This window comes from Homarus americanus, unplaced genomic scaffold (genome assembly GCF_018991925.1).
Source record: "Homarus americanus isolate GMGI-L3 unplaced genomic scaffold, GMGI_Hamer_2.0 scaffold54443, whole genome shotgun sequence".
NCBI classification, from domain to species: Eukaryota; Metazoa; Arthropoda; class Malacostraca; order Decapoda; family Nephropidae; genus Homarus; species Homarus americanus.
The window spans coordinates 5,150,805-5,175,371 of NW_024750852.1; the positions used below are offsets into that span (position 1 = coordinate 5,150,805).

A 24,567-nucleotide genomic window follows, 5' to 3' on the forward strand; every position below is an offset into this window, starting at 1 on the left:
GTCGAGAAGTGTTTATGTAGTAGGTCCGTTGCCTGGAGGTCGTGCCATTTCACCAAAAACCAAACAAAATATAAAGGAATGTGTCAAGGAATAATAAACTGCTGACACACAAAAGCATCACAGTTAACCCAGCAGCGATCGAACAATGTTATCCGTTAGGTTGGAAAAGCTCTCCTCTGGCCTACGAACTTTGCTGACCTCCTCTCTCCTTTATAAACACATCGTGCACAGAGAAAAATCTGCTAAGTTATTTCTAGAAAAGTTATTTCACCTGATGCTTAAACACAATAACCTAACTTAACCTAATCTAACCTAACCCAAACCTAACCTAACGTAACCCCTTCAAGTGTCGTTAAGGGTGGTAAAATAACCAGGTGGAATAAGACTGCCTACCTAATCTTCAAGCGTTCTGAAAAGTTTTGTTCTGTGAGACTTAAAAAAAAAATCACCCATCACTTGACCACGTAACAGATGGCTTACGTGACGTTAAAGATTTTATTCAAGAAACATTATGGGCGAGTTAAAGATAAGGGGGGGGGGAGATGTTTGGTGGTAGAGATGATGAACGGGAGGAGAGATAGGAGAGGAGAAGCATGTGATGGACAACGGTAAGAGACAGGAACGTAACGACACACACCGAGAGAGGAGATGGCAGTGATATTAAAAGCTGGGAGGGGAGAGGAGGTGAGAGAAGATGAAAGGAGATGGGAGGAAGATGAGAGGAGAGGAATGTAAAGGCAATAGCCAGGAGAAGATCAAAACAAAAGTTCAGAGACAACGGTAGAGAGGAGGACGAGGTGGGGATAAGGACGAGGAACGGAGGACAGGGTAGGGTCGGGGTGGGGTCGGGGTGGGGTCGGGGGCAACAGTGAGTCGTGATCTCGCACACCCACACCACACACACTTCGTCGAACTTCGCCAAATGCCAAGGACTCGTCATTAGGTAGCAGCCCTAGCCAGCCAGCCTTTTCACCCCGCTCGAGGAATTCCCCGCCACACGTGACTCAGCGCGTCTCTCTCCTCTTTTTTTTTAAGACGTGTTGCTTGAATTATGCAACGCGACCCTCCAGTTGTCGATGGTTCGTGCACGTGAGAGATTCGTGCAGGTGATGAGGGTTCGTGCAGGTGATGATAGTTCGTGCAGGTGATGATGGTTCGTGCAGGTGATGTGTCCTGGAACTATAGAGCTCCTAAAGGCCACGAGTCCTTCAACCGAGAGTCCTTGAAACGGCGTTGTCTTCTCAAGTCAAGTCTCCAAGCGAGGAACTTGACACGGAGTCAGGATCTGTCACAGGTAACCTAGGTGAGCAAGGCAGCTCCAACAAAGGAAAGTAATCCAGGCAGGTCTACCAGTTGAGGCTCTCCTTTAAGGTCTCCTACCCTCTACCCCCTAACAAAGAAAACTCCTGAAGGCAGATCGACCACAAGAGGTTTTCCTCCAAGATGTCTTAAACCCCAAGGCAAGGCAACTCCCCCAGGCAGGTCTCGCACAAGCAACACACCGTCAGGACTCCTCGCCACCACAGTCTCAACAGTAGTGACCCCATACAGAGGTCCTTCCCAGTCACAACTTTTTCCCCCTGGCCTAATAATGGTGTCAGGGAGGCCTGGGCTGCCATTACCATATTCATGGAGGCGCAGGAGCACTGATGGACCCAATATGGTAAACCAGTGTGCCAGGTTTAGGGTGCGGTGCCTACTGCAATCCCATACCTCTATACGGGGGGAGGGGGGGGGGTGGAATCAGTGGCCGCCAGGAGAAGGAAGTGGCAGAATATGCACGAGTTAAAAGGTTAAGGCGAGGACACATACCTTTTACTCCCTCACTGAAGGTAAAGGTGTATGACGGGAATGTGGGTTGATAGTACCGACCAAACACTATCCAGGAGGAATTAACACACACACACACACACACACACACACACACACACACAAACCTGCTCTTGCACCCCGGGGTAGAATACAACATACCTCACTAACAACCACAAACCTAAGTACCAATTCTTCCTCAACAGACTCATTACACAGCGTATTTCTAAATCTCAAAACTTCTTCTTTAAAACACTAATTTGTTAAAAGTAATTCCCTCTGACATAATTATCTCCTCTAAGGCACAGAATTAAACGCTGGACTCGCCTCATTCCTTACGGCCGACAACTCCTACCCAAGAGAGATGTGTGCGTGTGTGTGTGTGCGTGTGTGTGTGTGTGTGTGTGTGTGTGTGTGTGTGTGTGTTGCCATTATAAAGCAATATATCTATATACGTGTGGATCTAAGTGTTCAATAAAATACCCGTGAGTCAATTACTTCGATAGACAGACAGACATGTGGTTCTAACAGACACAAATAGGCGGGTGTGACTCTTATAACTTAAAACAAACACATAGAAGTTGCTGTACCACTTGAAACAAACAAACAAACACACACACACACTTAAACACAAACACAAGCACTTAAAGAAAAAACAAACACGTGACACCAACACTTAAAAAAAAAAACCCACACACACCATTTAACCCCCACCCCCCCCACACACACACACACAGACAAAGTAAATAATTTGAGTTGGCAGATGAGAACGACGTCCCCTGCTAACGACCACTTCCCAAAGGACCACTGGACAAGGAGGGTGACTCTTATGTGACCCACAGAAACTAAGTACAAATAAGGACTCGATAATTCCCGGCTCTTAACACAGCGATTACAGGGCGATGACACTGCCTGTGGGAGATGACAGCAGCTGGGAGATTAGAGACGTGAGTAGATAAGAGTTGCTGGGAGATTAGAGATGTGAGTAGATAAGAGTTGCTGGGAGATTAGAGACGTGAGTAGATAAGAGTTGCTGGGAGATTAGAGACGTGAGTAGATAAGAGTTGCTGGGAGATTAGAGACGTGAGTAGATGACAGCAGCTGGGAGATTAGAGACGTGAGTAGATAAGAGTTGCTGGGAGATTAGAGATGTGAGTAGATAAGAGTTGCTGGGAGATTAGAGATGTGAGTAGATAAGAGCTGCTGGGAGATTAGAGACGTGAGTAGATAAGAGTTGCTGGGAGATTTAAGATAATCATATTAAAGAAAAAAACGTGAAAAAATCAAAATAAAAAATTAAAAGAATTACAAAAATAACGGAGAAAGAGAAAAAAGGTAAAGAAAAGAAGGAGAAATGAAGAAGAAAAAGAGAGAATGAAGAAGAAATAAATAAAGAAACTGAAGAGAGAAAATGAAGTAGGAAAGAAAGAAAAAAAAGACGTAAGAAACAGATAGACCCCAAAAATTATACATAAAAATATAATCACCCCCCCCCCACATACACACACACACAGTCACCTGCCTCACAATAATAACCAGATGTACACACGCTAACATACATGTATAAGCTTCTTACCTCCACTGACAGAACGATCATGTTTTTTTCCGTGAGAGGGATTTTTTTTCGTCAATTATACCACCTTATAATACACCACCAATAATACATCCATTTATAGAAGGTTTGCTTGAGAAATTAATTAGATGCAAAGTATTACGACAGGCAAGTTCTGGTACACGTATATGGGTTATGTAGGTTAAGGAGCCAATTATATAATACAGGTAGATTATATACTTTTAGTTACGTTACCGAGTATCCTGATAAAATTCTGGTTGATCGATAAAAAATAGACAAGGTGTTGAGTAGGACAGACAGACAGACAGACAGACACAGACAGACAGACACAGACAGACAGACAGACAGACATAAATTGAGAGACCTATACCAATTAACCAAACTTCAATAGCTATTAAATACCTCTCTATCTCATTATCTACTTACCTACTGATCCATTTTACCACTTAACTATCCATTCAATTATCTCTCAGCCCAGGGCACCACTTTCACCACAACCCTCCTGGTAGTGAACCACATTATACCTACTTAATTAACATCAGAGGTATTGTTTTAACGTGAGATTCACTTTATCTACCTTCCTTCACGACATAAACAACACGAATGATTGCTTTCACTCGCCTGTAGATAAATATAATGATACAATGTGTCAGAAATACCAATGGTGTTCATGTGAATTTATTATGTCAAAGAGAAAGTGAATGATTTACATGATACAGTACCAGGTGTCAGAATATTAAGAGGTCAAGCCGTCCGAGTGTAAACACCAATGGGAAGCTCGCTGCCAGTATCTCATGGCCATGTTATCGTACTGGTCAATTACTTCCCCTGACAGTAACACTATAATGCGCTACTCTCTCCTCCAACAAAAGAGCCCAGCTGACACTCGGGTGATATTTGAGGTATGATGAAAAGTGTGGTATTCTAACAGCCGCCAAAGGTATATAAGTATTATCATTATCTCTTCTGATTTGATCATTCTTAGCCTCCGGTATATTTCTAAAGTTTATTTCTTACTTTCACATGTATAAAATGATGTATAGCGTCTACCAAACTGAATACCGATACTTCAATTTCGCTAAAAAAATAATGAAATTCGATCGTGCGCTTTTGTCTGGTACAACAGAAGCAGAACTGAATCATAATTTCTTTTACTGATAACTGAAAATAAGAAGATGACTCACAGGCGTGACACAGCCACCAAAAACGAAGATGAAAACTAAATAAAAAAAAAAGATAAAAGCGAGAGATCACAATTTTTAAAGCTCTCACAAAAACCCAAATTACTATTATTATTTCCACACGAAAAGATTAAGACTCCAGTCACTTCATAAAGATAAAAAAATCCTTTAAGAAAAATCCAAGACGTTATTCTAAACCTGTTTCATACGTCATATTCTTAAGTTATTCAATGTGTCGCCAGATACCCCTAACACGTAGCTACCTTCTAAGTATCCAAATTAACTACACCTTTATACATTGGTAATCGTGTAAGTTTTATATTAAGTAGAAATAAGTAAGTGCTTGAGTCATCCTACACGCCCCAGAGAACAAGTTCCCTTCATTAACATTCACCCAGCGTGAAGGATATATCAACAGTGTTTAGTCCCAGAGTTTTATGAGTTTACGTCGAATTCTTGGCACAGCTGACGTTGGGGGCACACACACACACACACACACACACACACACACACACACACACACACACACACACACACACACACACACACACAAGATATCATAACATGTAAACAAGTTTCAAGGATATTTAACTTAATTTGAATTGTGTCACTGTGTGTGTGTGTGTGTGTGTGTGTGTGTGACCTAAGTTTGTGTCACGAAAATCTAGAGTATGTGTTTTAGACTAACTGTCAAGGTAATGCCACGTGTCACCTTGAATCTCAACAAACTCAAGTACATGACAATCGTAGTCAAGATAATCTGTCATAGGTGCCACATCTGATAAACCTCTTAAAAATTATACTGACGCAAGGTTAGTCCCTCCACGTGTGAACCAGATAAAGTAAAAAAAAATCCGTTTCATTCTGACACCTTAAAGAAAAATCTGTTAAAATTCAGGAAAATCTTTTACAATTACCAAACTCGTAAGACGATTTATCGCACGTATCAACTCTCTTCCCATCATCCCCTTTCATAACCAAACTCTCCCCCTCCCGTGTCAATCTGTCTCCTCCCGTGCCAATCTGTCTCCTCCCATCCAACTCTCCCCGCCCCTCAAGAAAAAAAAAACACGCCACAGCTGTCAACAAAATGAACCCTAAACCACTTTACTAGTCTTGCCAATATTACACAAATAGTTTATACTGGCCCGGGAAGGTAGGTACTAATTATATTTTTTTCCCTCTACACACCTGACCTGAGCTTACTTCACCACCATGTCATGTCCCCAATACCAGCCAAGTTTTTCACATCAGAGGAGACGGATTAAATACATGTTAACTTTCCCATCTGAGACTTGAAGTTGTCGTTCCCACCACGATAACCAAAGGTACAATTCATGTTAGGGGAAAAAATAATAAAAAAAATAAATAAATGTTGTGTCTGTGGTGATATTGATCTCCCTCCCCCCCTATTTACGCACTGACCTGCCCCTCCCCCACCACGCCCTGACCCGCCCTCCCCTACCACGCCTGACCCCCCTCCCCCACGCCCCTGACCCACCACACTGCCCCTACCCCCACCACGCCCTGACCCTCCCCACACCACGCCCTGACCCGCCCCCTCCTCACGCCCTGACCTCCCTCCCCCCCTAAAACCAAATAAATTAAGATACTTATTCTGATTTGGTTTTCATTTTTGTCCAATTTGATCTTTAGTATCGAGACCTCAGATCAAATTATCCAAAATACTCGTATGTGTGTGAAGACTATAACCCATACGACAGGTGTCTTTAGTTTACAAGGAAAATACATAAAAGAACAGCCTATTTTTTGTGGGTATGTATATGTGGTTATGTGTGTAATTAAGTGGGGTAGGTTGGCTGGGTTAGGTGAGGTCATGTTGGCTGGGTTGGGTCAAGTAACCTCAATCACTTCAATATTTTTTCCTAAAACTCATCCAGTTTGTACACACGAGCAGCAAGGAGGAGGGAGGAGAGGAGGAGGAGGGGAGGAGGGAGGGAGGGAGGGAGGGAATGTCTCTAAGAATCAGGTAACCTTGGAGGGTGGTAACGGTGTCAGTGATAGTAAGAAAGACACGAGACCTGACAACAACAAAAAATAGAAAAAAAAGTAAAGGTACACATTGCATGATACCACTAAACCCTATTTTGTACTGAGGAATGAAGGTTATTATGGACACTTAAACCCACAGCTGGTAGACACACAAAAAACCAATTGGTTACTTATTGTAGACAGTGTGTAGTAGCTGGTATACGTCTGAGGAGGTCACCCCGAGGCTATACCACGAGATAATAACATTCTTAACCTCACAGGAGTGTATAGTGATGAAGGACGTTACGTGTGTGTGTGTGTGTGTGTGTGTGTGTGTTTTATGTATAATGAAGGCTGGTATAAGTATTATTTTACCTTTATGATGAGGGAAGATAACATCAGCCTCCCTTTTAATGAGGGAGAGAAAAGCATCAGCCTCCCTTTATAATGAGGGAGAGAATAACATTACCCTCACTATATAATGAGGGAGAGAATAGCATTACCCTCCCTTTATAATGCGGGAGAGAATAACATCACCCTCACTATATAATGAGGGAGAGAATAACATCGCCCTCCCTTTATAATGAGGAAGAAAAAGGACAATCAACAAAGACAAGTCACTGATCTCCCTACTATCCCTTCCTCCCTCTTATACAAACAATAACAACAACAGCAGCAGTAAGGTCGAGGGGGTCAGTAGAGCATCCTGGAGGAACACTATCTAACCTTTTCCAACTCCTAAGACCTTTCCAACTGCTGCTCCGTCACCCTAATATTTCCTTAAAGGCCAATGACTCGCCCTGATCTCAAGGTGAGTGTTGAGTGCTTGAGATAACTGATGGAGTAAATATAAAAAAAAAATAATAATAATTTGTTAAGTGAAAGATGTTGTTTGGTTTTTATTTCTTCTTCGTAAAGTTTGTTGAGTTGTGGGTGTAGTAAACATTGTTGTTCTAGTCGGGGTCGTATTTCAGTTTTATATTTCAGGATAGATTAGGTTAGGAAGGTTTGGTTAGTTTAAGTTTAGTTGGGTTATTTAAATATTGGTTTAGGTTAGATTACCATACCAAATGTTAAATTAAATCAAATTAGGAAAGTAAAATAAACTTCCAACAAGATGGCAGAGTCGAACACCGTGTGAGTCTACTATAAGTTGTCAACAAACCAGCAGTGTGTATCAGACCATCACTTACCCCGAGGTATATAACCCTGGTGGGGAGATGATGCTGTATAGGAGACATGGTGGCGTGTTTACAGTGAAACATCCTCAATACAGCACCGTGACAGTAGGCGAAGTTCGCAGCAGTGGCAACATCATCCTCCTCGTCCCACAGTCAAGGCCATCGTCTCTTTCTCACGCAGCAATAAAACGCAGATACTCAGAGGTAATTCCCGCAAATTAAATCCAGAAGTTGGAATATATTGAGTCCTGGGGAGCTGTCACGTTCAGTAGTACACTATACCGTCACCACAAGACCGCTGACTACCGACACATTAAACTCTCAAAAAATAAATTAAAGTTTCCAAAACACGACTTGAGTCCTGAGAGGTGACTAGGATAACGATGGCTGGGGTGCTTGAGGGTAATCACGTTAGCACTGTACCCGTAATCACTGAATATTCAAAGTGTATAATCCTTAAGTTAAAATAAATACTTGTAAAGATAAATAAGGACTCCTGAGAGGATGAGGCAGCGAGACCCAGCCAGCCAGAGTGATGACTGAGAGATACGAGGGTACACGCGAGACTGATTCTCAAGAGGGAGAACTTTCCCTCCGCTCGCCACCCCACAGAACTTCCGACTGAGGACCTGAAGCCTGACCCGGGTAGTCATACCATCCACGTATAGACTTACATCAACCAGCCAGCTCGGGGGGCGGAGCAGGGTCTGGGCTACCGGGTCATATATACAACCTACAATAAATATAATTAAAAAACTTGACTCTACCAGGAAAAAAAATATCAAACCAGTCCAAAATCTGTCACTAACTGGACTTGGAACGGAAAATAAACAAAGGGGAAACCTACATCAAAAGAAACAGGACGTACAAAGTTGAAAAAAATGGGGGAGGGGACACAGGGTTGTATAAGGCGCTGATACTAGGAAGACCTGAGTCAACTGAACGCGGCAGGAGAGGGTCCGGCTGGGAGGAGGGAAACCTTGAGTATGTGAGTGTGAGTGACGCTGCCCAACAAACGGAAACACTATCGTCGTGGGATGCACTATATACGCTCCTTAACGACCTTAACTGTCTGTTTCCTCACGCCCTCCTTCACATCCGCCCATATTTCATTTCTTTTATCGATGTCTTCGTCTTACCCAATCCTTTACGATTTCCCCCCAATTACTGATGTGATCTTTGGTGTGGTGTGTAGAAGAGGTTCCTTGAGTTCCCTATAGAGTCTGATAGTTAGGATTATAAATATGTCAGAGTCTTATAACAAATTGGGAATAATGTGACTTGTGTAAAGGTTATATACACTGCAATATAAACTGGAGATAACGAGGATACCCAGCAACATGGAGGGAGGAAAAATAGAGTAACAGAGAGAAAAAAGAAGAACGGAAGGAGAAGAGAGAGAGAGAGAGAGAGAGAGAGAGAGAGAGAGAGAGAGGTATAAATACGTTAAAATGAAAGAGGGAGGAAGACAGGAGAAGGATAATGAGTTACGAAATCCTTATAACACACAAGTAAAGGCAAACACACACACACCTCATTCCTATTCAAGTTAAAACACTACTTCCATCATAACCTACATGTAAATTACTCTACCTGTACTGTACTCTAAACTCAACCCACACTTACAATTCTAAATAAAAACTTGAATTTCGACTTAACCTTATTTGACCTGAGAACCACAAGACACCACATCTCCCCATAAACCTGTTCTCTTTATCGTAATGAGGAGAGAGAGAGAGAGAGAGAGAGAGAGAGAGAGAGAGAGAGAGAGAGAGAGAGAGAGAGAGAGAGAGAGAGAGAGAGAGAGAGAGAGAGAGAGACCACTACAGATCCTCCTCAGGTATATTGCTTCACTTTTTTTTTTGACCAGGTGAACCAACTCAGGCGTTTACGGGGTAAGTCCCGCTCATCTTATGTAGGGGAACGCCTTAATTAAGAACACCTGTGGTACCTGGACGGAATGACACCAATTTCCTTATTTTTTTAGTGTGTGTGTGTGTGCGTGTGTGTGTGTGTGTGTGTGTGTTAGATAAACCAATTAAATTTGTCCATTAACTCTCGCCACAAGAAACACTCAGTGGATATAATAACAAATACAGAGACAACATCACCATCAAATAAATACAATCACATGAACTTAATTGTTTTTGTCTGTCTATCGAAAATTAATTCCCACCACCGCCACCAACACCACCGCCACGACCAACACCGCCACCACAGCCACCACCACCGCCACCACAGCCGCCACCACCAGCGTCCAGCAGTCTGCCCCTCCTGGATGATTTAGTGTATCTTAACGTGTAATCTTTCCGCCCATTCCCGAGGTTGAGTGAGACAATGGTCCAAGCCGCAGGCAGGTCCAATGACATTCATAGTTCATGGTACTGTATATGGCGCTCTCTGTACAGATGATGGGGCACTTTCTTCTCAATGGTGGGCCATATTCCGTCACTGGTGGACCATAAAAATGACAACATATCCTGGTGATGGTTCATTTCCCACACAAGAGAGCGTCCCAGTCGGCAGGAGGTGGACGACCGTTTTTTCTAAAGTATCTTCCATAAACGAGTTAACCTGGGCAATAGGGGAACACCCGAGGTTTGGGCTGCTGGAGCTGGCTCGGCTCCCTGACCACACAACTGTCCCTTATTTATGCAGTTGCCATTATCGTTGTGTAAATATTACTTGCACTACTTCTAACCTACAAACACACCGGGGTTCTTCTCTACTAATACTACTAAAGGTTTCTGATCCACCTTATTAGTAATGCATAAAGCGTAACATTTCTTAATTGCTAGAGAATATATGACCTCCACCAAACACGAGACAAACTCATGATGTTGACTTCCAGCAAACTTCCCCAACGTTCACAACACCGTAACTACTTTCACTATTCAAGATCATCTGCTGCAGCAGTATACGCCGCCGACGTAGTGTTACTGAAGACCAGCTGCCACGCAAAACCAACCGCTCTGTGAAGCGGTTCAGGAGGACCGGTGTCAGGTGCAGGTTCTTGTGTATGACGCTGTATTCATTTACCTGTTTAACACCCGAGAGACGCGGCGCTGAGAAAAACCAGGAAATGTTTAACCTTAAAAATTTCAGTTCATGCTTCATCATTTTGAACCTGAGGAGAAGAAGCTCAAGACCAAACTGCCTCTGGTTAATTTATCTTATCAATCCATGATCTATAACTCCAGCCTCCAGGTGAATAAATCGGAGCAACATTGTACTGAACTGGGCGCCTAGTGAAGCTGATGACGAGTTGTTGCGATTGTTTCGACAAGTTCTTGGCCAAATTCTCCCCGTTGAAGGTCGAGGTCAATCGTTTTAGTTCTTGTCATTATTTGAGAACTACTTGACCACGTTCATCTAGGAGACCGTCAAGGCCGCAGCTATTGATAAAGTCTTGCCTTTGTTCTTCTTTACCCAGTTAGTTGTTGTTGCTGCCGATGTTTAAGTGCATAAAGATGTTTATACCATGGCTATGAGTTCAACATCTGTGCCATGACAGCTTCCTACTCCTGAACTATCTAGACACACACACACACACACACACACACACACACACACACACACACACACACACACACACACACACCGGGTCCCAAACACAGAATATATTGCCCAACTTGGAACCCCTGATAGAGTGGCCCTACAAATCAGTTCTTCTTTTGACCTTATTGTAATAGGTCTTATAACACCTAATACACAATTTCCTTAAGGTACAAAATAAAACATGACGTCAGAGCGAGAGAAAATAACCCAACCCAGGTATGTACAGTTTTCACCTGAGATCATTCTGGTGTTGTCGGGAAGTGGACGACGGTGTTGCTTGTGTGAGAGTTTACTGCGCAGAGAGAGAGAGAGAGAGAGAGATTATCTTACCCACAAAAAGAACTAGCCCCTCTTCCCCTCCCCACACCACCCCACCATCCCCCACAGTGAAAGTACGCCAGAGATTACCGCATTTGTTTAGCACTTTCATCACCTACTTACTCGCTACACTTGCTAGGGCGTAAGCATGCTAACTTATAATATGGTGATACTTATAGGAATAGGAATTGTATAAGTGTTTTTTCTTCTTCATTCTCATTTTTCTTTCTTTCATTTTCGCTTTAACTCTTCTTTTCTCTATCTTTCTTTTTTTTCTTCTATTCCTTGGTGTAATTTATACTATTAAAAGGAGTGTTTTTATTATCATCATTATCATTACTATTATTATCATCATCATATACCAGTTTAATGGACACGATTCTGTCAACATCAGGCAATTCAACCAATCCCGGCTGCTAAAAACGCCTGTGCTTGATGCAGACAGAGAAACCGACCAATCACGACAGCAATAAATCCTCCTCCTTTATGTACACTAAATTCTTGGCCAATCATCGTCATTATACTCAACCACAGACGCACAGTTCAGCCAATCAGCAGGCGATACTCAGGTGATGGTGGTGTTCCAGGGTGTGAAATCAAGGGATTTACTGCAGCTCAGATGACTCGACCGTTTAGCATAGTGACAAGATGATGAGATAGTGAACGTAGCTTTAGAGAGAGAGAGAGAGAGAGAGAGAGAGAGAGAGAGAGATGCACTTTACGTATGGGTGTATATTTTTGCTTGTGTGCATATACGTGTGTGTATTTTATCAATCTCCTGTAGCTATCTATGTATATATGTGTGAAAGTGTATACACAAATATACACGTAAATACACATGAACACCCAATTGACAGATATAACTACACCCACGCCCTCTACAATATGCGAAAGTGGCAACGGTGGTCGAGTGGATCCAGTTCTCGCCTCTTATCCTAAGGGTCACTGGCTCGAGCCCGGGGTATCCAAAGTCTATCTCGCTGTGGACGAGTGAAGGAGGTCGAGTGAAATGCCAGCCACGTTATTTCCTTGAGAACCTTTTGAGTGCCTGTGGAGACGTGAAACATATCAGACCTTTCACAGTATATATGTAACTGTATATGTATTTGTACTTATATGACCCTTAATAAAGTACATATTACAAGATCCGGCCTTAGTATAGAACGTTGTCTGGTCATCTGTCACCAGCTCCCGCCACTGTCCAGGATCTCGCTACAAGACCACTATGACGAGGGAGTTTCTACAGTACAGGCGGTTTCCGGGGAATTTTGAGGATTTACCTGAAGATTGTCCCAGTTGCATATTTCACTACACGATTAATCACTTTAACGCTAACCTAACCTAACCTCACTTTCATCATTATTATTATTGTTATTATTATTTGTAGTAGTAATAGTAGTAGTATTAACTGAGTATCCATTAGCATTGTTATTATTGTTTTTACTACTACTACAATCATCAACACTGCCATTATAATCATCAGTAATGTTATTTTCACCATTCTCATTCACTATATAAACAGAATTATCATCACCTTTAACTCTTATCATCATCATTATCACCTTCCATTGTTTTAATTACCTGTACCTTGAGAAAAAACAAAAAAATTATACGTCTCATAAAAGGAGGAAAATACACGACCTGTATTTAGTGTGGAGGATGAGAACGTAACAGAGGTGAGGAGGTGATAACTGGACCATTAGAGACACGCCTCATTAACACTAACTCACGCCGAGACAAAACAATGGTAAGGGGGGGTGTGGGTGCTGCCGTTAATTGCGTGAGTTCTGTGTACGTGTTCCTGTGTGCGTATAGGTGGCCCCCATAGCCTCCACACACACACACACACACACACACACACACATTCTTCTTCTCTTTATTCTCCTTCTCCTCCTCCTCCTTCACCCCTTCCTCTTTCAGCTCCAGAGTCATTCATCACAACATTCAGGGAACATCATCACACACGGTTAGGTTAGGTAGACACTAGTGAGTGTGAGGAAAGGTACACTAGATACAACGCCCAGCTGACCGAGTATTGCATCGCCAGTTCCTCTTCACCAGACGCACCTTCACCAGCCTTCTGCCAGCACCGGCGTTGTTTTAAAGTGTTTCTCTCTGAAGGGAAGAACACACTCAGATTCTCATATGAGGAAAGCCCTGTAACATGATTTTTTCCTGATGTAAAACTTATTGTAGTTATAGTGTTTCCCATTTCATAAATCCTTCAGAAAAAAGTAATTATGTAATAATGAGAAATTCCCTCTGGTAAAATTCCCTCGGCGTGAGCGAGACCCAAGAACTTGACCCTCAGATAAATGTACACTGTATACTTGACACTCTCTCAGGGAAGGTTTTCCTACAAGGTCCTGCACAACCCTTGAGGAACACACACACACACACACACACACACACTTAATATAATTTTATTTTCCCAGAGTGTGACGCCCCCCACCCAGGTGGATAATCAGTTTGTGATCTTCACCTTACAGGTCGACAGCCCACGACTCCCACATCCAGACTCAACAGATCTCATAACTATCATGTCCACCCCAGACCAAGGGCCACATGTGGTCACATACACCACATATAATATTTATCTCAGTGATGGTCACCCTTGAAGGCCAAAACACCAGGTAGACAGCCACCATCACCTCCTCCAGTATGACGGCGCCCCAGGTAAAGAGCCACACTCACCCTCCCCCAGTATGACGGCGCCCCAGGTAAAAGCCACACTCAATGACGGCGCCCCAGGTAAAGAGCCACACTCACCCTCCCCCAGTATGACGGCGCCCCAGGTCATCAACCCACATACAACGGGGAGCATCACCCTCGAGGAGGTACGATGAAAGAAGGAGTCTGGGAAAATTTCAGACGGTGAGATAACGCTCATCTTCCCTCACTCTCTTACACTTGACATTTGAACGAGCAGTGACAAGACACAATAACAACGTCTCAATTCATAACATAATTAACCAGAAAATGAAGGACAATTTAGCGTACTCTATTGAATCTACTTATAAGCCTTTAAGACAAAAGCTGTGAGGTCGTCAAATATTCACTTCACACCGACAATTTACAGTGTGGGGATAAAACATGTTTACACTCGCTTGTTTGCAGGGTAGTTGTTGATGTCTGCGGCGGCTGGAAGAGGTCAGCAAACACAGATTCGCGGGGAGGGGGCGACTCAAGGGCGGAGTATTCATGTTGTGGAACCAATGTAAACACTTGTCCATTTAGCGCTGATAAAACTTTCGCAGACAAATAACAGTTCGTGAGCGAGAAGCCAATAACTATGATTACTTTCCTCGGCGGCAATGTTACGCACTCCACCACACACACACACACACACACACACGATATAATATACTGCATCTCACCCACGTGGAACAAAACCTGACAGAGACATTCGGCTATGTCACCATCTTACGAGGTGAATGACGTGTGATAATGCCTCTTTTGTCGATAGGTATTGCTTGATAATATGAAAGGAGTTCGCGTCATGCCAGAAATATTCCTATATCGTCAAAAATGTTCCAGTGAAGACAAGTATTCAAAGTAGTTGTTATGACGTCAAAAATCTGATAGCTGATCGAGCGGGACGCGAAAGTTACGTAATAGTTGGAAGTGACTGAACTCTAGAACGACTAAGGATGATCTAATCGTCCGTCCACCTCAACACTTTATACCCGGCTTTAGGATATTAAGTAGCCCCTCCCCACGACCCTCCACCCCCACACCTCTTAAAATAAGCTTCTACCACCTGTCTTCCCCTCAGCCCCACAACCTTCACTCCTCTTAACACCCACTCTCCTCTTCTAAGTCTGGACGTCTTCCCTTCTATGAATCAACGTTAGTGTGTCTAGGGAACACCCTCCTAGTGGTCATGGGCCATCACCCTCCGCGTCACACCTCCCTAAAAACCAGTCACTTGAACTTGACATACACCCCGGGCCTGTAGGTGTGGGGGGGGGGGCACGGCGGGTGAACTCATCAGAGAAGAACTGATCTTGGCAAAGGCACAGCACCCATCCATTAGTTCTCAGTAGTGTAAAAGTCTCTCAGGAAACAGGTGTACAAGTTGAGTTAAAACAAATTTATGATTAAAGACAGACAGTGAAGCAGACACCCAGATAGACAGGCACCCAGACTGACAGTAAGGCAGACACCCAGATAGACAGGCACCCAGACTGACAGTGAGGCAGACACCCAGATAGACAGGCACCCAGACTGACAGTGAGGCAGACACCCAGATAGACAGGCACCCAGACTGACAGTGAGGCAGACACCCAGATAGACAGGCACCCAGACTGACAGTGAGGCAGACACCCAGATAGACAGGCACACAGACTGACAGTGAGGCAGACACCCAGATAGACAGGCACCCAGACTGACAGTAAGGCAGACACCCAGATAGACAGGCACCCAGACTGACAGTGAGGCAGACACCCAGATAGACAGGCACCCAGACTGACAGATACTCGGGTCGTAGAGGACAAGCACGTCAGCCAAGATGGAGAGCAAAGTTTCATATTCTTGTAAGTGCTCCTCAAGGTGAGATACCTGGCCATCATCCAATTAGCTGTCCTTTATGATAAGAGTGTCCCCATCACAGGTAAATGGTCCTTAAAGGGTTAGATCATTTCTTTCACGGGAGGGTGTGAGGGAGAGTTGGGGGTGGGTGTTGGGGTGGTGTGAGGGTGGCTGGGTACTAGACCGAATCTACTCCAACACACGCCCAGAAACTACACCCTCTCCTGCAACACACACCCAGAAACTACACCCTCTCCTGCAACACACACCCAGAAACTACACCCTCCTGCAACACACACACCCAGAAACTACACCTCTCCTGCAACACACACCCAGAAACTACACCCTCCTGCAACACACACCCAGAAACTACACCTCTCCTGCAACACACACACCCAGAAACTCCCCACACACACCCAGAAACTACACCCTGCAACACACTTACACAGAAACTACACCCTCTCCTGCAACACACAGAAACTACACCCTCCTGCACACACACCCAGAAACTACACCCTCTCCTGCAACACACACCCAGAAACCACCCTCTCCTGCAACACACACCCAGAAACTGCAACTCTCCTGCAACACACCCTACACCCTCTCCTGCAACACACACCCAGAAACTACACCCCTCTCCTGCAACACACACCCAGAACTACACCCTCTGCAACACCCTCTCCTGCAACACACACAGAAACTACACCCGCTCCTGCAGAAACTACACCCTCTCCTGCAACACACACCCAGAAACTACACCCTTCCTGCAACACACCCAGAAACTACACCCTCTCCTCATTCACCCTCTCCTGCAACACACACCCAGAAACTACACCTCTCCTGCAACACACACCCAGAAACTACACCTCTCCTGCAACACACACCCAGAAACTACACCCTCTCCTGCAACACACACCCAGAAACTACACCCTCTCCTGCAACACACACCCAGAGAAACTACACCCTCTCCTGCAACACACACCCCCTCCTCCCTCGTAGCTACACACTGGTCATGGAGACTTGACACTGGAGGAAAGATTTTCGCAAACTTGATCAAGGGGAGAAAGTGTATGTGTGTCGGTCGTGACGTCACTTTGGGGTTGTCTGACGTCAGCACTAGAAAACAAGAGGAAAAATAGTGAGAGGATTTATGGGGGGGGGGGACGAGGGGGGCAGCAACAGCGTTCGTCTATAAGAGGAAGAATTTAATGATGTGACGTCATCTATGTTCTAATTTAAAAAGGAAAGAGAGAGTTCCTAAAGTGTGACGTCATCGTTCTAAGCCAAGAGGAAAAACCTTCTAGAAGAATTCGTACTGGAGTGACGTCATCACTTAATTAATACGAGGAAGAGGATGCGAATTCATAGGTAGTGTGACGTCAGCAGTTTATAAGGTCAGATGAGATGTGTAACGGGAGTGACGTAGGCGAGTGTGACGTAGATGAGTGTGACGTAGGAGAGGTTGTAGCGGATGTGACGTATCGTACATATAAAGGGAGTAGAATTCAATAAATATAAAGAATTGAAGAACCCCGCATAGTTTTACGTGGTCTGACAACATCCACAAAAAGCCGCCAGAAGGTAGACGAATACTGCACACACACACACACACACACACACACACACACACACACCTCCCCATGCCAAATTTCAGCTCTGTAGATTCAAAGCTGCAGCTGTGTATAGTGGACAGACAGACAAACACCTGGCTTTGTTTATGTAGATGTAGAGGAATTGTGAGATCACGTGAAAATCAGTACCCAGTTTATTTCACCTGATAATTAAATACCCAACGCTACCCGGGGGTGAAGTTATGTTATGTCATGTTAGATTAGCGTTAGGGTGGTTAATCTTAAGCTGGGGTTAATCATTACGTGATCCCAACTCTGATATGAAGACTCTTAAAGACGCGTCGTGAGGATAACTGAGCTGACCAAACACAAGGAAATTCCCTTCATTAGTTCAAAAAGTTGGGTTAACCTCACTTACCCGAGCATTACTGTTTGTCCTCAGAAACTTGTACAAATTGTTAACTCTTCAGGATATTAAGTTAGCGTCAGTGAATAATTGCTTGAGAAATAACAAACAAACAAACTAACATCACAATATCCCCACGTTTTGAAAAGCCGGGGATTAAAAAACAAGTACAAATCTTAGTGGAGAATCACTTCAAAACGTTGCCCCTCGTGACTATAAATAAAGGAACAATCTCTTGAAGGATCTACGAGGCCCCGGGAAGACTGTGATCACCACCAGGCAGCGATGGTCCGCCGTGAGGAAGGTGCACCAGGCAACAGCACCACTCCCTCAGAGGCGGTCACTACTACACACGTGATCATTATAATAAGACACCGTCAATAACACACTTGGATTCCCTTTTCGGCCTTCATCATATTTTACTCCCGTACAGTTTCTTGCTCTCTACAACAGCCCCGAGTGGTGTACTGCTCTCACGTGTGGGGGCCGCAACACAGTCCTGGTCATTAGTGATGGAAATAAAGATCAATTTACTTCACTTCCCCCTGTCTGAACAGTATCTCTCACCAACCGATGTTCTCACCGTGTCCGTGAAGTAATATACCGAACGGGTAACAAACTACTACAGCCTAGTCTAAGTGGGTAGCATCTTTGATAATAATCCCACCAGCTTTCGGTCACGGCTTTATGATTATATAAACGTAAGTATTAAAATAGGATAAAAACAAAAATACACGTACAAAACACCATTAAATTGAAAATTAGATATAATAATGGGTCTCAGTCCTGATGCACACCAACTGTAGTGATTATCTTAAATTGTGTCTATTTGAACTGGGAACTGCTCTGTAGTTCGTACCCTTGTTGGTTTGTGTGGTTGTATTAGGTCTGGTCTGACCATTACTGCTAGTCCACACCCCACAGCCCGGCGGACGAGTGAGGCTTAACTGGGTCAACCTCCCATCTGTGTACACTCTCGGGGTCACTATTATAATGGACGCTTTTATTTAATAGTTTTTATTTTTTTACTTTACAAGGAGAAGCTGCCATAAACAGACACTAGCCCAACGGTGAGAATTATACCGCATTCTTAATAATTGCATGTATAATTTCACTACGTCAAGTTACCATATACGGACACTGCCGGGCTGATCAATATACAGTAAGGTACTGAATGATTTAAATGATCAACAATTTTTTGGCGATTTTACGGGGTGACGCTACCGTGTATGTCTGAATGATTCAAGTACTGGATGTCTTCACGGATAATCCACTTTATCTGTGACCTCATTGAGTCAAGTCACCATTTAAGGTCATGTCTGGTTGAGTCAGGTACTGGATATTTTTACTTGATAATCTTATTTGTAATTTCACCAGGTCAAGTATATATATTTTTCACTCTTGTCAAACTTTCTTTATAAAAGCGTTGAAGGAAGAAGATATATTAATATTATTATTATTTTGAACGAGAATACTGACTCAAAGTTGCTCTAAGTAAAGTAGCGTAAGGAGGTAAGGTGGGTCGTGGTGTTAGTGGGTCGTGGGCGAGGGACAAATCGTGAATATGGGTGTGGGAAGTCACAGTAAGCGGAGGTGTGGGTGGTCACGGTGGGTCTTGGAGGGACAGGTCGTGAGTGTGGGTGTGGGTAGTCATGATGGGTCGTGAGTAAAGGAGTGGGTGGTCACAGTAGTTGTATACGGTGAAGGACAGGACGTGGGCGTGATGTGCTACGGGGCGTGACTCCCTACCACACGCCCTCACGCCTTGCAGCAGCAGGAGCCAGGGCAGAGGAAGGCCGCACGCAACATACCCCGCTGGTGGCGCCTTTGTCATAATGTGGACAAGGGAAAAGCTTTATGAGGCACGGAAGGTGGCAGACGGGGCCGAGCGGAGGTCAGGGCTTCTCTCAGCACTTTGTCAATAGGTTTATTTTCTCAGCTTGCCCCTGCACTCCCGTCCTCGTGCAGATTTACACTCCATCGTGCTCTGGCAATAATTATCTTCGTCTCTTCCTGTGTATTGAGGTCATGGCAGAACAATATGTGATATATTTCTTTGCCAGAGTCCCACCCACTCCACTTCACACCTTACCTTCTCTCCGACGTACTACGCACAACATAAGCTGCGGGGATTAAGATAAAATAACGTACAGGTCAATAATATGAACACCTGTGAGTCACCTGGCGCCACAATAAGCATAGGTGATTAAGTGTAATCCAGAGAATGAGTCGTAATCACATCATGGTGCAGTAAGACACAGCTGAGCCAGTGTGATGAACAACCAAGTACACCACACACACAGACAGACAGTTAGGCAGTACACTACAATTTCCGGTCTGTAGTATATGTGACAAAAGACTTCCAGGTTGACACACAGACCACAAACATCCTGAACGATAATTTGTATTGTTCCAGCGACGGCTGAAGGTCACCTGATGATGATGAATGATCTAATGTGGGAAGTCTACCTCAGTTACGATGTTACTGAGAGACCAGGTGAGGGTGACATGTGCAGGTGAGGGTGACATGTGCAGGTGAGGGTGACACGTGCGGGTGAGGGTGACACGTGCGGGTGAGGGTGACATGCAGGTAAGGGTATCTATTTATCTATCTATTTACCTATCTATCGCCCGCACTATCAGTTGCTCACAAAAATAAAATAAATTTGACTGCCAGTATTTCGTCATACTAAAAACTCACTAGAAGAAAAAACTTATTAGGCCACCTTGACCTATATAACGCGTGTTCACTCCACACACTGATAACAACAGTCTGGTAACGACATATTACAAAACTAGAATTAGTTGTGTACATAATAAAACGTGATGATCTTTGTGTAGTTGTGTGTACATGTGGTGACTCCTGCGTGGTCGTGTGTACATGAGTGATGGCCCCTGTGTAGTCGTGTGTACATAAGTGATGACCCCTACGTGGTCGTGTGTACACGAGTGATGACTCCTGAGTAGCCGTGTGTACATGAGTGATGACCTCTGTGTAGTCGTATGTACGCGAATGATGACCTCTGTGTACAGGAATCGTGATGACCCCTGTGTAGTCGTGTATACTTGAGGCGTGATGACCTCCAGAGAAGCCACGCACGCACGCACACAGACACACACACACACAACAACTGCAAGTGCTGACTTGGTCACGCTACGACAGGTTGGGTCTCGGGTACACACACTACAATCGGCAGGTGAGGGAACGAGGTACTGTTGAGGTCATCCAGGTAACACAAAAGGGAAGGGGGGGGGGGGGTCTGGGAACTAGTTGCCTTGGGTATACAGGTAACACAGGTGAGACCAGAGCACTTACCTGAAAACGACCTATCCTACTAAGCTCTATATTATATAAGTTTACTATACTCTCTAATAATCAAGTCAATATAATCAATACATCTCTCCTCAAACGTTTTTTCTTCCTCTCAAGTCAACTCAAACTAATTTACATAAACTATATCTAAGTAAATGCTAATACGTTTGGTTGTGTCAGTTAGCCCAATGTCTGCCTCTCTGAACTCACTGCCGGACGTATGACAAACCAGGCACTAACACAACTATGACTAATATCTGGACACCTTTCTAAACCCTGCAGTCATCATCCACAACTAAATATTTTCCTCGAACCCAAACTACACTAACAGGTGCAGCTAAACGCAATTATAACCACACAAAAACCTAACCCGCCGCCTTCCATCACTACACCACAGAACGGAAGAGTTGACCCGCAATCAGAAAAACAAAACAAAAACATCTTTCTAGTTCGGGCCATCAGAAACAAATTACCTGCGACGCACTTACCTGATCTCTCTACCTGGGGGATTTCCAGGTGATGACACCCTAAAAGCTCTCTACAGTCTGTACTATAATCACTATCCATGGGAAAACCCTGTAACTCCCCTCCTCTACCCTTCGACGACTCCAAAACTCGCTTCATCACCTTACATAGTATTTAGATTACAGGTACTAAATTAATCTCAGGAAACTCTACCCAAAATTCAAATCATAAATTCTTTCTCGGACGATCCTTCAAATTCCCCTTCAATAGGATGACTAAAAAAAAGGGGGAAAAACCGCCTCTACTCTTTAAGAATTCCAAGTCCATAAAAGTATCTCAGGTAAAAAAGGTTTCCCATCCCCCCCCCCCCCCATTCAGGAGGATGACTCGGTAAACCTTGAAGACGACGCCTTTACCACTATTAAAAATTCACATCCATGTTATGTTTATGTAACGCCTCCCCGCAACACCTCCCCCCTCCTCACTCACCCCTCCAAAAGGATTGCCCCCCTCCCTCCCTTCGTTCCATCTCACCCCCACATACCACCTGGGTCCACCACTGTGTAGCTGTAGAGCGATGCGTCTTTAATCTGTCGCCGCCAATGAGGGAGATTCCCCTACCCGAAGTATATTAAAACAACAGCCCGAGGGGATAGTGTGGCTGGGAGTAGCAGAGGGGGGGCTGGAGAGAGCAGAGATGGGTGTAGGGGGAGGGCAGTACTGCGTCTCATCGGTGGGTGTGTGGGTTAAATGAAGAGTCTCACCTAGGAAGTAGAAATGATGTGGGGGAGTTACTTTTGTTGTCTCACTTACAAGGGAGAGAATGAGGCAGGCAGGGGAGGGGGAAGGAAGGGGTGAGCAGAAGAGAAGTATAATATCTTCCTTCCGTGTAAAAAATAATAATTTTAGCTTAATAAGAAAAAATGTAACCGTCAGCGCAACACTGGCGAACGTTCGTCTGACTTCTTCCCCTCGCTTGTTACTGTAGAGTGTAGATGGACCGAATCACCAGGCGTTGGTTTTATGTTGCGAATTAGACTGATTTGTATTCTAAATTACGAGGTAAAAATACACTACCCTCTTCACTAACTGAGTATACACACATCAAAAGGCAAAGCAGACGTTCTGAAGGACACTGGGTCACTAAAATATAATAATTCACAAGCGGTGGTTCAGACCCAAGACGTGAGAGCAATCTTGGACAGACCACCCGACAACTCGTACCCACAGTGGAGAAGCTGATGGTGAGGTGACTACAGCTGGAGAGGGCGAGGAAATGAGCCACTGAATACTGACACCAAACATACTTAGGTATATTGCGTAATTTACAATGTGTGAGTGAGTGTGTGTACGGGTTGATGCTTTTGTGGTGTTGATCAGCAAATGATTGGGAAGGAATCTCAGATGGTAGAAGGTGGCGGTGTAATAACTTTGTGAGTCGGTGCAGCGAAGAATGACGAAAATGATTCCGGGACTTAGAAACCTTCCATATCAGGATAGGTTAAAGAAACTTAACTTGCATTCCCTAGAAAGACGAAGAGTGCGGGGAGATATGATAGAAGTATTCAAGTGGGTGAAAGGAATCAATAAAGGGGATATACATAAAGTTCTTATAATATCCGAGCAGGATAGGACTCGGAACAACGGATTTAAGTTGGATAAGTTTAGGTTTAGGAGGGAGATAGGAAGGAACTGGTTTACAAACAGGGTGGTGGACGAGTGGAACAAGCTTAGCAACTTTGTAGTAGGTGCTGGAACGCTGGAAAGTTTCAAAAGGAGGCTGGATATATTCATGGATGATAGAGTGGTAGTAACTCTCGACAGGAGCTGCCATGCACAGGCCAACCGGCCTATTGCAGACTCCTTATGTTCTTATGTTCTTATGTTCCAAACTGACAGTTGAGGTCACGGCGATAGTTAGAGAGAGTGTAGAGGACCAGTGTACTGAAGAACTCTTGATAACTGAATTAAGAAGGATATTCTAGCACACCTTTTCCGACAATCTCTCAACAAATCTTTGTTTTGCAACAGTTAAGGATGGAGGACCAGACAGGGGGAGGCAGGTAACATGAAGGTTGTGTAAATAATATTGGGTTCAAATGCAGGAAGTCAAAGAGTCTTGAGACGACGAAGGCTAAGTAGGTGATAGTTGGAGGATGTGACGACAGTACTGATGTGTTCTTCCCAGCTCAGTTTGGCATATATAATAATACCAAGGAATTTGGTGGCGTTCAGAAAATGGAGGTGATGGGGCTAATTGAGACAGACCTGTAGAACAAGGCTGGAGGAGAGGTGCATAATCATTAACCCTTTAGAGGGCAGCTCCACACTTAAGGTATTTTAATCTGGTTAACGCCAGACGTTTTTATTCAGCCGAGAGAAACCTCTGTTATTTAAAGGGTTAATCACGGTCTTTACATCTTTAATGAGGACGAGGAAACGCAACTGTCCCATTGTAGTGCCTTGAGGGACGCCGCACATGAGTGACTGAAAGGTAGAGACGACCCCTCGGAGGCGTACAGCTTGTCACCGGTCATTAAGGAAGTCGGTAAGCTAAGTAATAAGACTTCTCCAATTCCCAAGGTCGACGGCTTTGTTGGTAATTATGCTGTGGTCGTTTTCCTTAATTCTATTTAGGTACGACCCGCCGAGGTCTTACGTTTATTCCTA

At 44.1% G+C, this 24,567-nt stretch overlaps 1 protein-coding gene across 8 annotated transcripts in view; it reads right to left on the reverse strand.

Annotated features, from left to right (window-relative positions):
• Window positions 1-24,567, reverse strand: part of LOC121854378 (kinase D-interacting substrate of 220 kDa B-like) — a 160,618-nt gene that overhangs the window by 108,020 nt on the left and 28,031 nt on the right. The window contains exon 1 of one of the 8 annotated variants that reach the window (XM_042349019.1): window positions 7,749-8,221. The exons of the other annotated variants lie outside the window; for them this stretch is intronic. Within the exon in view, the coding sequence (XP_042204953.1) occupies window positions 7,749-7,820 (72 nt within the window). The 5' untranslated portion in view covers window positions 7,821-8,221. Of the gene's footprint in view, window positions 1-7,748; window positions 8,222-24,567 lie in introns of those variants that run through there. 8 annotated transcript variants of the gene reach the window in all.